Raw genomic sequence first — 17,936 nt, 5'->3', positions numbered from 1 at the left:
CACTGAAACAAAACTGCTCTATCACTTTGCAAAAACTATTGCGCAGTGTTTCTGTTGCAATCACAGACAGGACTGCAAACTTATCACATGCCTGGACACAACCTGTTCCTTCCTATGCATCTGGTTGATCCCTTCTTTCATACAAAGAGCATAACAAAGTTTAAAAGAATGCTTTTTGGGGGGACAGAGTAGAAAACTCATCAAGCTCTATCCAGTGAAGATATGGTAATTGATAGTAACCAATTAAAGGCCACAATTCCTATTCTCACTACACTCTGTAAAAGCTAAATCATGTTCTGTTCTTTAGGATCCTCTCCTCTGAAGAATAAAAAATAATAAGCTCTACTATACCACATCAGATCCATAGAACTCAATGAACTATAGAACAGAAGGCAAGTATCATTATTCCAATCTACCTATGGAGAAACTGAGGCAAAGATGATGATGTGATGTGCCCCAGATGATATAAGAGGTTACATTTTCCTTCAGTCTGAATTTCTCTGAGGCCTTGAGGGTTGATGAGGATGAACTAGAGGGGCAATTTCTAGAAATTCTACCACAAAATAAATTCATATTATGCTAACAGCTTCCTCCAAAACAGTAGTTCAGCATATGCCAAATTACTGAACACCTGCCCAGCAGCTAGGAAGAATGCGAGAAGAATGTATCCAGTCAGAAGTAGCCTTTAATGCAGGAATGGGCAAACTTTTTGACCTGAGGGCCGCATCGGGTTTCAGAAATTGTATGGAGGGCTGGTTCGGGGAGGCTGAGCCTCCCTCAACAGCCAGAGGTGGCCCAGCCCCGGCCCCTGCCCCAGATTCCCCCCCCACCTGCTTCTTGCCTCCTGATGCCTCCCCCTGGACCCCTTCCCCATCCACCCCCCCGGCTCCCTGTCCCCTGACCGCCCCCAAAACCCCCACCCCTGACTACCCCCCGCCACCCCATCCAACCTTCCTCTCATTCCTGACTGCCCCCCCAGGACCCCTGCCTCATCCAACCACCCCTTCTCTCTGACTGCCCCTGGAACCCGTGCCCCCCCCCCACTGCATCCAACCCGTCTTCTCATTCCTGACTGCTCCCCCACCACCCCATTCAAACCCCCCTCCTTCCTGACTGCCCCCCCGGACCCCTGCCCCCATTCAACCCCCTGTTCCCCACCCTCTGACCACCCCAACCCCTGTCCATGCCCCCCCCGCCCCAGAACTCCCCTGCCCTCTATCCAAACCCCTACTCCCTGCCCCCTTACCACGCTGCCTGGAGCGCCGGTGGCTGGAGCCCGGCTGGAGCCAACCATGCCACTGCACAGCCTGGAGCACCAGGTCAGGCCGGGCTCTGCAGCTGCGCTGCCTCAGGAGCTTGCTGCCCCAAGCATTGCACCAGCAGTGCGGCGAGGTGAGGGTGTGGGGGAGGAGGGACAGTGAGGGAGGGGCCGAGGACTAGCCTCCCGGGCCAGGAGCTCAGGGGCCGGTCAGGAAGGTCCCACGGGCCACCCGTAATTTGCCCACCTCTGCTTTAATGCCTGGTCCAGATCTGCCTCCAACATCCTCCCATTGCCACCTACCCAAGAAGCAATGCAGAGAGTCTAAGATTAGACAAGAAGCCAGAAGTATGTTAGGATCTTGAGGAAGTCCTCATATATTGCCAAGGAAAGAAGAGATTCAATCTATTTTCCTCCTGCTTCTTCCAAGTAGAAACATAAGCCTTCTTAAAGATAACTTGTAACAGATGCTCCATTGAAATCGGTGGAGCTACCCACACTGATTTAAACCACTGAGGATCAGCCCAGAATATAAAGGCTGCCACTGAAGTCAGTCATCAAAGAAACTGCTCAATTTCCAGCATGCCCTTGAGTAGCCCATAAATAAAAAAGGTTAGTGTCAGGAATTGCCTGCAGATTAGCCATCACCTCATTTCTGGGATGGATTAAGACACATTTTCAGGTTTAGTATCATCAGGACACAAACATCAATGAGGACCAAAATGGAAACAGCTCTATTTAAAAACCAGACTTTCAATGATAGAAGGAATGTAAAAAGAAAGTATAGCCAAGCACATTTTGTTTTGTATAATATTCTCTCTCCATACTGACAATCCATGTCCTCAATCTTCAAAAGCTGGAAGATATGGACTTCAGACAAAGGAAAAGAGGTGGCCAGATGAGTTGAAGGGCTCTGGCACAATCCTGCAGAGTAAGGGCTCTGCAACCAACGGCACAAAATAAATCTGCAAAAGTAGTTTATAGATTGGACTGAAAAAAACAAGAATCCTTCTCTTGGTTCTTCCTCCTTTGCCACAGCGTTCCTGATGTCACAGAAAACCTGAAACATATGCTTTTCGAGGAGACAGTCTCAGTAACATGTATGAACTGAACTGAAACAAAACAGACACTGGAGCAGATCACAGGAAGAAGGGAAGCCATGGGGACTGATGATGGTGCAAAAACTGACAATGTGATTAACTGCTTCTACCCAATTAACAAGACCTCCACAGGGAGACCTTACCGCCAAACTCAAGTTTGCTATAAAAAAGGGTTTCAACCAGAGGTTAAAACAACCAACAGCAACAAAAGATACTGAAAACTCAATAAGAACTCAGAAATAACTGAAGAAAATTCATTCTCCCCCCATCATAATCAACAGTAATCTTGAAACAGACAATTTAGGTTTTGCTTATAGACAGAAGCATACACCTACATGATGGATTAGAAGAAACAGTACTGCAATAGAAAGTAAACATCTCTCAGAAATTACAGTAGCAGCTGTAAGCACCAACAATCTATTTGTGCTTACAGAGGTCCTGTTTTTCCACTGTCCTATTAATCTCTGTATATATATATTCTCTATATAAGAACAGGAGATACAGATTGGGATGGTAATGATGGGGATAGGTCTTGGGCTAACAGACTTTAAAATACAGTTGTCCTAGATTTCAAGTTACAGTAAAGAAAGAGCTGGAGTGTGACAGTGTATTGCTTAGTGGCACAAAAAATCCAATTGCCTGATTTGCAGGTGTTCTCAGCATCCATCACTCCAACTGAAGTAGATGGGAATTATGGGTAATCACAGGCCCTGTGATTTTCAGCTAGCAGACTACAGAGTGCAAAAATGCTGGTCAGTGGAAAAAGTGGGTGACATAATATCTTTTGTGGGACCAACTTCTGTTGGTGAGAAACAGAGAGAGAGAAGCTTTCAAGCCACACAGAGCTCTTCTTCAGGACCTACTTTGAACTCTGTGTGGCTCGAAAGCTTGTCTTTCTCACCAACAGAAGTTGGTCCGATAAAAGATATTACCTCACCTACTTCATATCTCTAATATCCTGGGATTGTCACGGCTACAACTACATTACGTACAAGAGCTCAGGGTGGCATGTTTCCCAGACTCTCTGAAACATCTCCACAGTTTTACTTAAACAGTAAAGCAAATACTGGTTTCAGTTAGCCTCTTTCACCAACTGAGGTTTAAAAAGGGTAAATTTAGAAATTTCATTAAAACATGTCTAGAGAGAAGAGGAATGTTCTGAACATACTGCTGATCATGAAGTATTCAGCACCAAAGGCATTAGCTAAATCATTTTATCATTGTATATGATAATCAAGATGTGGTCTTACTCAACCAAGACTAGAATTTTACTTAAAATGATTCAGTTGTACGCAGCTCACACACAATTCACAACTGTTTCAAATGTTTTAGACAACAGATAAGGTTTGATTTGTTATATAGGGTATGTCTCAGAGGCGGGACTGTCCTGCCCGGCCCCTGAGCCCCCGGCCAGGGAAGCTAGCCCCCAGCCCCTCCCCTGCTGTCCCCCCACCCCCGCAGCCTCAGCGCGCCACGCCGCCAGCGCTCTGGCCTGCCGCTCCTGCCGGGCAGCACAGCGATGTGGCTGGCTCCAGCATGGTAAGGGAGTGGGGAGTCCTGGAGGGCAGACAGGCGACAGGGAGCAGGGGGGGTTGGATAGGCATGGGATTCCCAGGAGGCCTGTCAGGGGGTGGGGGTGTGGATAGGGGTCGGGGCAGTCAGGGGACAGGGAGAAGGGGCGGTTGGGTAGGGGGTGGGGTCCCGGGGCAGCGGTCAGGGGAGAAGAAGCAGGGGGGGGTTGGATGGGTTGGGGATTCTGAGGGGGGCAGTCAGAGGGCAAGAAGTGGGAGGGGGTGGATAGGGGGCAGGGGGCAGGCTGTTTGGGGAGGCACAGCCTTCCCTACCTAGCCCTCCATATAGTTTTGCAACCCCGATGTTGCCCTTGGGCCAAAATGTTTGCCCATCCGTGGTATGTCTACACTATGGAGACTGTATTGGCATAGCAAGATCACTGTAGACGCAGTCTACTCTGACAAAGGGGTTTTTCTGGTCATTGTATGACCACCTCCCTGAGAGACATTAGCTACATTGATGGAAGCATTCTCTCACAGACATAGCTGCATCCACACTAGGGTTAGGTTAACATAAAAACATAAGAATGGCTATATTGGGGCCAGACCAAAGGTCCATCCAGCCCAGTATCCTGTCTACCGACAGTGGCCAATGCCAGATGCCCCATAGGGAGTGAACCTAACAGGTAACGATCAAGTGATCTCTCTCCTGCCATCCATCTCCACCTTCTGACAAACAGAGGCTAGGGACATCATTCCTTACCCATCCTGGCTAATAGCCATTAATGGACTTAACCTCCATGAATTTATCTAGTTCTCTTTTAAACCCTGGTATAGTCGTAGCCTTCACAGCCTCCTCAGGCAAGCATTTCCACAAGTTGACTGTGCGCTATGTGAAGAAGAGCTTCTTTTTATTTGTTTTAAACCTGCTGCCCATTAATTTCATTTGGTGGACCCTAGTTCTTATATTATGGGAACAAGTAAATAACTTTTCCTTAGAGACTAACCAATTTATTTGAGCATAAGCTTTCGTGAGCTACAGCTCACTTCGTCCAATGAAGCGAGCTGTAGCTCACGAAAGCTTATGCTCAAATAAATTGGTTAGTCTCTAAGGCGCCACAAGTACTCCTTTTCTTTTTGCAAATACAGACTAACACGGCTGTTACTCTGAAACTTTTCCTTATTCACTTTCTCCACACTACTCATGATTTTATATACCTCTATCATATCCCCCCTTAGTCTCCTCTTTTCCAAGCTGAAAAGTCCTAGCCTCTTTAATCTCTCCTCATATGGGACCCGTTCCAAACCCCTAATCATTTTAGTTGCCTTTCTCTGAACCTTTTCTAATGCCAGTATATCTTTTTTGAGATGAGGAGACCACATCTGTTTACAGTATTCAAGATGTGGGCATACCATGGATTTATATAAGGGCAATAAGATATTCTCCACATCCTGTTCACGCAGTGTGCAGCGGCAGTCAAAAAGCGGATGTCTTCAGAGAACTATCCACAATGACTCCAAGATCTCTTTCCTGATTAGTTGTAGCTAAATTAGCCCCCCATAATATTGTATGTATAGTTGGGGTTATTTTTTCCAACGTGCATTATTTTATATTTATCCAAATTAAATTTCATTTGCCATTTTGTTGCCCAATCACTTTTGTGAGATCTTTTTGAAGTTCTTCACAGTCTGCTTTGGTCTTAACTATCTGTCTTAACAGCAGTTTAGTATCATCTGCAGACTTTGCCACCTCAGTGTTTACCCCTTTCTCCAAATCATTTATGAATATGTTGAATAGGATTGGTCCTAGGACTGACCCTTGGGGAACACCACTAGTTACCCCTCTCCATTCTGAAAATTTACCATTTATTCCTACCCTTTGTTCCCTGTCTTTTAACCAGTTCTCAATCCATGAAAGGATCTTCCCTCTTATCCCATGACAACTTAATTTACGTAAGAGTCTTTGGTGAGGGATTTTGTCAAAGGCTTTCTGGAAGTGTAAGTACATTATGTCCACTGGATCCCCCTTGTCCATATGGTTGTTGACCCCTTCAAAGAACTCTAATAGATTAGTAAGACATGATTTCTCTTTACAGAAACCATGCTGACTTTTGCCCAACAATTTATGTTCTTCTATGTGTCTGACACTTTAATTCTTCACTATTGTTTCAGCTAATTTGCCCAGTACTGACATTAGACTTACCAGCATGTAATTGCCGGGATCACCTCCAGAGCCCTTTTTAAATATTGGCATTACATTATCTATCTTCCAGTCATTGGGTACAGAAGCCGATTTAAAGGACAGGTTACAAACCATAGTTAATAGTACCGCAAATTTCACATTTGAGTTCTTTCAGAACTCTTGGATGAATGCCCTCTGGTCCCGGTGACTTGTTACTGTTAAGTTTATCAATTACGGTAATTCCAAAACCTCCTCTAGTGACATTTGAATCTGTGACAATTCCTCAGATTTGTCACCTACAAAAGACGGCTCAGGTTTGGGAATATCCCTAACATCCTCAGCCATGAAGATTGAAGCAAAGAATTCATTTAGTTTCTCCGCAATGACTTTATCATCTTTAAGTGCTCCTTTTGTATCTTGATCATCCAGGGGCCCCACTGGTTGTTTAGCAGGCTTCCTGCTTCTGATGTACTTAACAAAAACATTTTGTTACTACCTTTTGAGTTTTTGGTTAGCTGTTCTTCAAACTCCTTTTTGGCTTTTCTTATTACATTTTTACACTTAATTTGGCAGTGTTTATGCTTCTTTCTATTTACCTCACTAGGATTTGACTTCCACTTTTTAAAAGATGCCTTTTTATCTCTCACTGCTTCTTTTACGTGGTTGTTAAGCCACAGTGGCTCTTTTTTAGTTCTTTTACTGTGTTTTTTAATGTGGGGTACACATTTAAGTTGGGCCTCTATTATAATGTCTTTGAAAAGTGTCCATGCAGCTTGCAGGGATTTCACTCTAGTCACTGTACCTTCTAATTTCTGTTTAACTAACTTCCTCATTTTTGCATAGTTCCCCTTTCTGAAATTAAATGCCACAGTAGTTGGGCTGTTGAGGTGTTCTTCCCATCACAGGAATGTTAAATGTTATTATATTATGGTCACTATTTCCAAGCAGTCCTGTTATAATTACCTCTTGGACCAGATCCTGCGCTCCACTCAGGACCAAATCGAGAGTTGCCTCTCCCCTTCTGGGTTCCTGTACCAGCTGCTCCAAGAAGCAGTCATTTAAAGTATCGAGAAATTTTGTCTCTGCATTTTGTCCTGAGGTGACATGTACCCAGTTAATATGAGGATAATTGAAATACCACACTATTATTGAGTTCTTTATTTTGATAGCCTCTCTAATCTCCCTTAGCATTTCATCGTCACTATCACTGTCCTGGTCAGGTGGTCGATAATAGATCCCTACCGTTATATTCTTATTAGAGCATGGAATTACTATCCATAGAGATTCTTTGGAACATGTGGATTCATTTAAGATTTTTACTTCATTTGATTCTACATTTTCTTTCACATATTGCCACTGCCCGCCCCCCCACGACCTGTTCTGTCCTTCCAATATATTTTGTACCTCGGAATGATTGTGTCCCTTTGATTGTCCTCACTCCACCAGGTTTCTGCGATGCCTATTATATCAATATCCTCCTTTAACACGAGGGACTCTAGTTCACCCATCTTATTATTTAGACTTCTAGCATTTGTGTACAAGCATTTTAAAAACTTGTCACTGTTTATTTTTCTGCCCTTTTCTGATGTGTCAGATTCTTTTTTATGTGAATGTTTCTCGTCTGATCTGGCCCATACTTTATCCTCTTCCATCCTCTCCTCCTCACTAAAACCTAGAGAATCTCTATCAATAAACATTCCTCTAAGAGAAGTCTCCATCCAATCCACATGCTCCTCTGCAGCAGGTTGGCATAGATGTGGCACTCAGAGGTGTGTATTTTTCACACCCCTGACTGACACTGCTATGTTGACCTCACTTTTAAGCATAGACTAAGCCATAAAGTTACTACTTCAAGCTAGCTACACATTTTCCATTTAAAAAAAAAAAAAAAGTTTGCTTCAGCTTTCATACAGATTTTGTTTGAGTGGTGAGAGTTACCCATGTCTCACCTTTGGAAAACTATATCAAGAAAAATAATTTGATCCCAAGGTGCAGAGTATATGGAAACTATTGCTGCTGCAGCCTCTTCCTGAATTAAACTAATGATCTTATTGTTAAAGATGTACACTACTGTAAAGGGTTGTCTACATAGAGACACTCAAGAAAGTTAAGGCAAATCAAAGATGTGAAATCTATGTACGTACATTAAAGTGCATTAAACTCCCAAGTGGATGCTCTCAGACAGGCATCCATGTCCTTAGTTCAAAGTTACAGCAAACTAAGGTTAAACTAATTTTTAAATTTATGTGCACTGACTTCACATTTTCAGCTGATTCACCTCAACTTTCCTGTGTGTTTCCATATAGACATGTCTTCAGTGTGGCACTCATTCCTACTCAGTTGCACTTGGAATTAGTTTTTATAACAAAAAATAAGAAAAAAATCTTAAATGAATTCTGATCCAGTTTCTGACAAGTAACTATCTAATATAAATCTGTTGAAAGAAACTGCATGTCACAAACAATTTCCCCATCCATAACACATGTGGATATATCTAATTAGAACTTCTGCAGGCCAGTCACATGATCTGAATGACTGAGACAAACAAACATTCAGAGAAAGCAAATGCTAGATTTTCAAAATTATTTCAGTTCTAATACAGAGTGATTAACAAAACACTTAAAGAATACGTTTTAAAACATTTATCCTGTGTCCCTTGAATAGGTTTAAAGGGTTCTTTGGAAATTCTTTTGGATACACAGACTGCCCCTCAGCAGTAAAAATACATGTTATGGTTTGCCAGTCTGTTCTATGGGACTTTTCATTAGGATGGAATACCAGGAAGTTACAGGTTTTCAAAATTTTTATAGCAAGTACTATATCCAGAAAGCTTTGAAGAGTGACTAATAATAGTCCAATGTTTCCATGGTATACAATACATCATGATGTACTAACAGTAAATATTAACTTACAGTTGACATGACCAGAAAAATTCACCATTTAATAATTTATAATGGAAGGGAGATCCACATCTGGGTCTGAATTTCCCTAAAGTTTGAGGGTGCTTTAAATCTGATTCAATTGTCTTGAAAAACAAGCAAAATTTCACTTCACATGATGTTAGTCATTAATAAAATAATAATAATGCCTAGCTGTAATCAAGGTAAATTCTAATTTTTAAAAAATCATTGATTTTTTCCCCACCTCCAAGTTACCAACAATATACATAAAAGCAAACACTATACCAAAAAAAAAAAAAAATCAAACGAGAGATTTTTTTCAAGCTACTTTATCCATTTTCCAAAGGTTTAGTTTAATCCTTACCAACAAACATATAAAGCCCTCTGTACTCTGGTAACAATCCAATCCTTTAGCAACTAAATAACCTTCACTGAACAGCTGACCTCTTTCCCTTTGTTAAGGGCCTAAACAGTTTTGTATTCAATAATCCATTTCTGTGATGCAGAACTATATTTTTATTTCAAAGCAGAATGGGCCTTCATACGTACATCACTACATTTAGTGCATTAGCATTTCTTCTCCAGATACCCATGTTCAGATCCCTTATGTAAAGTATCCCAATGGCTTCAACCCAGTCTGAGTGGATATATTTATACACTACAAAGCTGCGCCACCCAGCTACTGCAAACACAATTGTATAATCCAGTGGTTCTCAATCCACAGCCCATGGGCCACTTGTGGCTCAATTAGCCCACAGCTGCAGCCCATGTGACATTCTCAGGTAATACAGACAGTATATATATATTCTGTGTATGTGGCCCACATAACACTGAGAGCTGCATATGCAGCCCATAATGGTAAATAGGTTGAGGACCACTGGTGTAACCAGTTGATGGGTGGTCAACTTTACAGTTACAATACATACACACAACAGCCCTTCCATTGAGTTATTATACATACAAATAACATTTAGATGATACAGCACTTTTACATGTGAAGATTAATTGATTTGTAAAACATTTTGAACTCCTCCCCAAAAGGTAGGTAAATATTATTTTCATAGCAGAGATGAGGATGTCAGGCACAATGGGATGAAATAAATTGCTTAAGGCTATAAAGTCTGCGGCAGAGCCAGGATTAGAAGTCAGAAGTTCATGACTCACAATCTCATACACATTCCTTAGATATGTGGAGACAAGGAAGCAACACACACACATAACACACCCCAGGAACTTTGTCACAACCTGGAGCCAGCCTAATGGAGCAGGAGTGGAGGAGAGAAATAAAATTAACAAACAAAAAAAAATTCCCCCCAAAAGCTTGTTGGGATTAAATCAACCCTTTGATATAAAGTTCACAAATCTGTCTATAATTATGATAAACTACGCAGCTTACTCTGGCTGACCCAGCCATTGAATCAAGTGAACCTCTGCTCTGTTGTGACTTTATATGACAAATCCAGCAATCCTTGAATGTCTTCATTTGAGAATCAAAACTGCTGACTCACAATACCCCCTCCCGCAAACCCCCCCCCCCAAATGAAGCACAAAACACATTTTTAAAAAATTCAGGCAAAAATGCTGCTGGTAAGGTCTTTAAAAAAAAAATAAGGGTCATAAGAAGAAAAAAAGAAAAGAAAAGGTATTACTCTATAGAGAATCTGGGGGACAGAATTGTTGTACCAAGTCCCACAGAGACTGTAAATTAAAATAATCTACTTTCCTGCACATTAGTTTCCTATGTATCATCTGATCACTGACATCACACCATACTCTCTCCTGATGGAATATCTCAGAATTGATGAAATATAGGCACAAGATCATAAATTAAGGTGACAGTAGATGAAGTTCTATTGCAATTCACTCTCTTCTAGTTCAGGCATGACTGTATGAATGGCTGCGGGTAACAATGGGTTCCGCTTTAGCAGATGTTTGAGAAGAGTTACTAAGCAGTGAATTATTCCCTTCTCCAAAATAGTTGTTAATTCCCTGTGGGGCAGTAACTGGCAGCACAGTTGGCATGTGCCTTCCAATGTACTGTCTCCTCAGAAGCAATATTTGTCTGAACTAATACTATTGAACATTTACCACAACAGAAATCATTTGGACATGACATTCCAATGATAAAACAATATGCATCTAGAAAACACTTACAGCTGACTGCTCCCTCCAAAGAAAAACCTGTGGGAGGGGGAGAAACAAAATGAAAATTCTGCAAGTTAGAACCTGAAGTTGTCAACTATTGCTCCTCCTAGGAGAGGAATTTTTGGCTGACAGCAGTACAGTCTGCAAACCTTATAAATCCCAGACAATCCCCAAGGTTGCTTCTAGCAACAGTAAAGGGTGACTTAAAAAAACAAATCACATTCATATCCAAAAATTTGGTACCCACTCTGTTATACGCAACACCTCTCTCTCTTCCATGTATAGAAATTCACACCTTTTTTTCAGTGTGTGTATCTTGGGTATACAAATAAACTTAACATACAGTCAGTTACACTGTTTTGCTTCTGACCAGCTGCGCTTCCTGTCTCATGCATGGGCAGGAAGACTCTTTCTTGAACTGCGGTGGGCGGAACTCAAGTATACACCATTTCCCATGTCCTCCAAATGGAGGTTTACCAGTAACAGCAGTAGCAAAGCTAAAATTATATATGAAAGATGCAGCAAGCATGCATCAGCAGAGAACTGAGTTCAAGCAAGTTTGGTAGTATTGTTCTTGGAGCCCCAAAAATTCTAAATGCTACTAAATGGGAATGGAAACATTATGGACTTATTATGCATAGGTGTGAATGACTATACCAGGTGCATAGCAGAAGAGAATCAGGCCTACAAATTTTTCTGTGGTAATTTTGTGTGTAGACACGTGAAAAAGAGCAAAGATGATCAATTTTGTCTGGTTAATGGTTTTGAGCTTTTTTCTTTAAAATGGGAAATGGTAAACACTTGTCCATTTATCCTTTGACAGTCTAAATCAAAGCAAATCTGACCTTTTAATATATATGGCATATTAAAAAATATGTTTTGGTATTTCCAAAAAGCAAAACATAAAGTCACTCTGGATTATAGAACTGTAGGATGTGTAGCAATTAAAATAAGGAAGTACATTTTTAATCTCTGTTTAACATTGCTAAGATTTTAACCATTTCCAAGCTCAAGATGGTACAGCACCTCACATGTATGTTGCATCTGTGGAGGACTGGAAGAAGTTCAGAATATTTTTCCTTTGATCAGTAAGGATAATATTTTTTAAGACTTCAGTTTTGTTAAAACAAATAAATAAAACTAAAAAGCATTTTTGTGACTTTACTGCTTAACAGAAAAATATTTTAACTTGTGAGAAACCTGTGCCATTATTCTCATGATACTGAATCAATTAAATTTCTAGTAGAACGTTTAGTTTTTTAAAAATCTTTATACAAATTAATACAAAGTTTAAGTAATTTATATATTTTAAAAGGTCTTTGATATAGTAGGTTGTAGCAATATGGAACTATAGGAGCTCTGTTATAATATCCCTGTTGTGATGCTGGACTCTCACTTCTAATTCTATTGCTGTATATTAACTGTTTAAAACAGAAATTTACCTCTTCCCTTGCTTAATAAAATAAAGCCAGAGATTTTGTGTGTAAAGAGAAATAGCATTTTAGAAAGAAATGCACTATGAAATTAATCATGTTTATACAGTACATCAGTATATATCCAGAAGAACAAAGCAATTAATCACAATGCAGTAAAGTATCTCAGAAATAGTTGTAGCCTTGTTGGTTCCAGACTAACAGAGAGACAAGGTGAGTGAGGTAATATCTTTTATTGGACCAACTTCTGTCGGGGAAAAAGACAAGTTTCTGAGCTTACAAATAGTGTTTGCAAATTTGGTATTACAGGAAACAATTATATACATTTATTAAATGTTTAGTATTTAGAGTAACAGCCATGTTAGTCTGTATTCGCAAAAAGAAAAGGAGTACTTGTGGCACCTTAGAGACTAACCAATTTATTTGAGCATAAGCTTATGCTTATTTGAGCATAAGCTTATGCTCAAATAAATTGGTTAGTCTCTAAGGTGCCGCAAGTACTCCTTTTCTTTTTGCGAATGTTGAGAGTGTAACTAGACAATTTAAAAGTGATCTGACAAGCTTTTTTTCCCCACTCGAGTTCATTATAGCTTACTTCACTAAACAAACAGGTTTGCTGATGCTTAATTTATGCTTACTAAACAAAACCAAATTTGTCTTATGAATTACAGTAAAATCACTTTTTCAATATTTTGCTGTCACACAGTCAGAAATGTATAATAAGACTTGCTATCAGCCGGAACATCAGTTTTAAGCTTCTGCAAATCCTTCTGTATCCTTACCAGATGCAGAGACTTTATTTTGTCAGAAGCAATGAATGACGTAGGTTTTGTTTAATTAGTTTAGCGTTTGTGCATACTTTTGTATTAGTTTGAAATAATTAATTACTTATTGGGTTTTTTTTTAAATGGATACACCCTGTCACAGTGGAGAAAATTAAGACAGTGTTGCAGATTCTGAATATCCATTATTTTAATATTAGATAATTAATGTTATATTATCCTTTTTTAGTATTATTAAAACAAAATGTCTAATGCAATTAAGGAAAATGTCAGCCACATGCAGATTTGAACTGGAGGATATGAAATGGATAGGGTTTTAATTTGAATTTGAAGGCTCTATTTAATAACAAAAGGTTCATAGTTATCTTGGAATTATCTTGAACTCATAATGCCAAATGTACTAAGTACACCCTCATACCACACATATTTGGAAGACTGGTTAACCTGTTATCAACAGTGGATGAAAAAGGAGACGGCTTTTAACATAAGCTCTTAAAAGAGAAGCTTTTATAAATCTACAATAATTGTATACACAAAAGATTGAAATAGCTGAATAGCCATTATAGCTATTATAAAATTCCATTTTTCAGAGGCTTTAGAGTTTAATCCGGTAGAGTATTCCAAGCTCAGAGCTCCCATTGAAATCAGTGGTAATTCTGTGTATGGACCATTTCTAACCTTATCTTTTTTAAAAAAAAAAAAAAAAAATTATACAGTGGGAGCATTACTGAGACAAGCAGTGGGTTTTGGTTTGTTTGCTTTTTAAACCATGTTGTCTAAATCCACTTGCAAGAAGCCTAAAGATATGGTGGTAAAAAAGACTCTGGTAGCCCTACACTTCTTAATGATTCCCCCACATAGGACAAATCCTCAGAGGACTAGATCTGCCAGGATCTGGCCCAACCTATCTAGCTCTGTTACACTCTTCATTTAGGTCCCTTTTGCAATGGCAAAAGAAAAATCATCATAATTGGGGGGTAGGAGGAAGAGAAGAGTAAAAATGCAAGAATGTTATCAAACAGACTTGAAGAGACAACAGCAGTGCTACTTGGAGTCAAGGTGCCTTTCTATACCCACTAGGCATAGAACAAAATTTTCTTGATGAAGATTTTGGCCCAAGAGGTTTTGGCTAAGGGAAACCTGTGAGGTACATATGAAATGAGTCACTGTATAGTTCATTTCCAAATTGTATTATGAATTGAATTCCAAGCCAATTCTGCATGAGATAATTTCCTGAACTCTTCTCTGGCCATCAAATACAGGCAACAGTAAGCAGAGGATAGTGCCAGCTATTCAGAGGCTTCTTTAATCCCACTTGACAGAATGAACAGGCTGCAAGGAGAGGCTAAAATATGTCCAATGCTGCGAAGATATTTCTTTACTCAAAATTTTCTCAGGAATTACTCTTAATTGTGCATTGAATATTTCTAAGGACTGGATCCATTATACAAAGACTAAAAGAAACAATATTTGATTATCTCATCCCATGCCCAACTCTGCATTGTCAATGATACTACCATCCTATATACCCTATTTCTCTACTTCTTTCACAGAGCTTGTCTTCACTACGGGGGTAAACTGACCTAAGTTACGCTACTCAAGCTACGTGAATAACGTAGCTTAGCTCAATTTACCCCAGTATTTTCAATGCGCTGAATTGAGAGATGCTCTATGGTCAACTTCCCTTACTCTTCTCGGAGAGCTAGAGTACCGGGCTTGACTGGAGAGCGCTCTGCCATCGATTTAGCGGGTCTTCACTATACCCACTAAATCGATCCTTGCTGCATAGATTGCAGCAGCGGCAATCTCTCCATAGTAGGGAGCAGCCCACAATCACCTGTGGCCTTTTTTCCATGCCACCCTCTATGGATGAAACACCTTTCCTGAGATTGTCTGCAAAGCCACTATCTTCTCCTCTTTTAAATCCCTCCCAAGACCCACTTCTTATACAATGCCTCAAGAAGTATGCTAATTAGATCTTCTACTTATTAATTCTTCCTTTTATTTCATTAAAAAAAATTTTCGTCATACTGTCACTAGCCTTGTTCAGTAAGAACATAATCTTATTGATGGCGCCCCGCTCCATTATCTTATATCTCACCCTACTGCCTTGTTACCCCTTGTTGTATCATGTCTGAAATTGGCTTGGAATTATCTTCTTGGAACAGAAATCATTTCTTTTATTTGAATTGGAGGAGCTCAGCATACTTTTGGATGCCGCTAAAGTATATTCTTCTGTACATTGAATATTCTGAAATTCCTTAAACAAACAAGAATCTAACTCGAGATTTCAATTCAAATCACCTTTAAGTCCAAAACAGACTGCAAAAAGTTACAAAGGGATCTCACAAAACTGGGTGACTGGGCAACAAAATGGCAAATGAAATTCCATGTTGATAAATGCAAAGTAATGAACACTGGAAAACACAATCCCAACTAAACATACAAAATGATGGGGTCTAAATTAGCTGTTACTACTCAAGAAAGAGATCTTTGAGTCACTGAGGATAGTTCTCTGAAAACATCTGCCCAATATGCAGTGGCAGTTAAAAAAGCTAAACAGAATATTAGGAAAAGGGATAGATAAGAAAAAAAGGGATAGATAACAAGAAATAACATATCATAATACCTCTACACAAATCCATGGTACATCTTGAATACTGCGTTCATATCTGATCCCCCATTTCAAAAAAAAGATATCGTAATTGGAAAAGATACAGAAAAAGGCAACACAAATGATTAGGGGTATGGAACAGCTTCTGTATGAAGAGAGGTTAAAAAGACGAACATCTCAGCTTGAAAAGAGATGATTCAGGGGCGATATGATAGAGATCTATAAAATCATGACTGGTGTGGAGAAAGTGAATAAGGAAATGTTATGTACTCCTTCCCATAAAACAAGAATCAGAGGTCATCCAATTAAATTAATAGGCAGCAGGTTTAAAACAAACAAAAGGAAGTATTTCTTTACACAATGCACAGCTAACCTGTGGAACTCATTGTCATTAGATGTTGTGAAGGTCAAAACTATAACTTGGTTAAAAAAAGAACTAGATAAGTTAATGGAGGATAGATCCTTCAATGGCTATGAGACAGGGTGGGCAGGGATGGTGTCCCTAGACTCTCTTTGCCAGAAGCTGGGAGTGGACAACAGAGGATGGATAACTTTATGATTACCTGTTCTGTTCATTCCCTCTGAAGCACCTGGGATTGTCCACACTTGGAAGATAGGATACGGAGCTAGATGGACCATTGGTCTGACCCAGAATTATATTCTTATGCAATTAAAACTTTTGCATGATACAATACACAAGAGAGATACCAAATGTGTCAATACACTTGTAATTGAAACTTTACATGGTTTTTATTTTTCATCAGGACAGACCCCACAGTTTTAGACACCCCATGCAAGTCCAGATTATAGTGTCAGAGAAAGGGAAGTATCCATCATCTACTTAATCAAGGTAAAAATTAAACTTTGGAACTGCCCTATTAGTAGGTCGGCATTTTGGTGGTATGTCTGATGAGCAAACACAGTAATCTAGAGAGGTCCCAAGTGCTACCTCTGAAATTAAAAATGCAAGTACTTCAGCAATACAGACATCCTGGATACTTGGTCCTGTTTCAAGATGGGGGGGGATGGACTGGATAACCTCTACGTTTCTATGATAAATGGCTATTTTCAGAAGGGAACTGAAGTCATTCTGGGGAAAGACAAGTTAACCTACTTGTCTCAAATGGAAACAAGAGGACAGTGCTTACTATCAACATTACAACAATCCAGTACACGGTTTTAGAAGATCTATTAATACCATATGCGTTCATAACCAGTCTCTTTACTTGTAGTTGAGACCCCACAAGTTTATCCTGATTCTCCTTTACAGACTCTTTTGTGCATAGGTATTCTTACAGACATACGTTTACTCAATTTTCTGAGGCTATTACAATATTTAGACATGAACTATGGAGTTTACTTGACTTAATCAGTTTAAATTATAACCCAACATTATACTGATCCTTTTATTTGCTAGTTTCCAATGAGCCCCAATAAAAAACACCTAGTAAACATGAGCGAAAGATTATCTTGGAAGGTGCAACTATAGCAATCTCCTTGGAGCCACCATGCACTGCACAGGTGCTGCCTCTTGGTGTAACCATTTTTAACTAAATCATCTTCAGCCACTTTTATTCCAAAGTAAATATTCAAACACAGACTTGCACTAAAATAACTAGATTGGGCTTAGGAAAACAGTTTAGCTGAATTGGTGCAAGCTTGTTTGTAAATCAGCCCTTAGGGTATATCTACACTTGAGGTTAGGGATGTGATTCCCAGCTCCAGGAGACATTCTTGCACTAACTCTCATTGAGCAAGCATGCTAAATATAAAATGTAGCTAGGGCAGCGTGAGCGGTAGCATGGGTTAGTTGCTCTGAGCATGCACCCATCAGAGACAGTACGCATGTACTCAGGGCTGCTAGCCCATTCTATCACTTGCACTGTCCCAAGTCCTTTCATGTATTTATACCTGCTCCTGTATCTTTTACTTCATACATCTGATGAAGTGGGTTCTAGCCCATGAAAACTTATGCCCAAAATAAATTTGTTAGGCTTTAAGGTGCCACAAA

At 39.9% G+C, this 17,936-nt stretch overlaps 1 protein-coding gene across 3 annotated transcripts in view; it reads right to left on the bottom strand.

Moving 5' to 3' along the window:
• The window catches only part of MAP2K1 (mitogen-activated protein kinase kinase 1), a 67,874-nt gene that overhangs the window by 45,502 nt on the left and 4,436 nt on the right, over positions 1 to 17,936 (bottom strand). The window contains exons 1-2 of one of the 3 annotated variants that reach the window (XM_077827590.1): positions 11,344 to 11,408; positions 11,106 to 11,132 (exon numbers count right to left, since the gene is read on the bottom strand). The exons of 1 other annotated variant lie outside the window; for it this stretch is intronic. In XM_077827590.1, coding sequence (XP_077683716.1) covers positions 11,106 to 11,132; positions 11,344 to 11,375 — 59 coding nt within the window. In that variant the 5' untranslated portion in view covers positions 11,376 to 11,408. Of the gene's footprint in view, positions 1 to 11,105; positions 11,133 to 11,343; positions 11,409 to 17,936 lie in introns of those variants that run through there. One more of the 3 variants, XM_077827588.1, reaches the window with a different exon arrangement.

Source organism: Eretmochelys imbricata, chromosome 10 (assembly GCF_965152235.1).
Source record: "Eretmochelys imbricata isolate rEreImb1 chromosome 10, rEreImb1.hap1, whole genome shotgun sequence".
Classification (NCBI taxonomy): Eukaryota; Metazoa; Chordata; order Testudines; family Cheloniidae; genus Eretmochelys; species Eretmochelys imbricata.
Note: the sequence above shows the minus strand (reverse complement) of the source record. Positions and strands in the feature narration are given on the sequence as shown.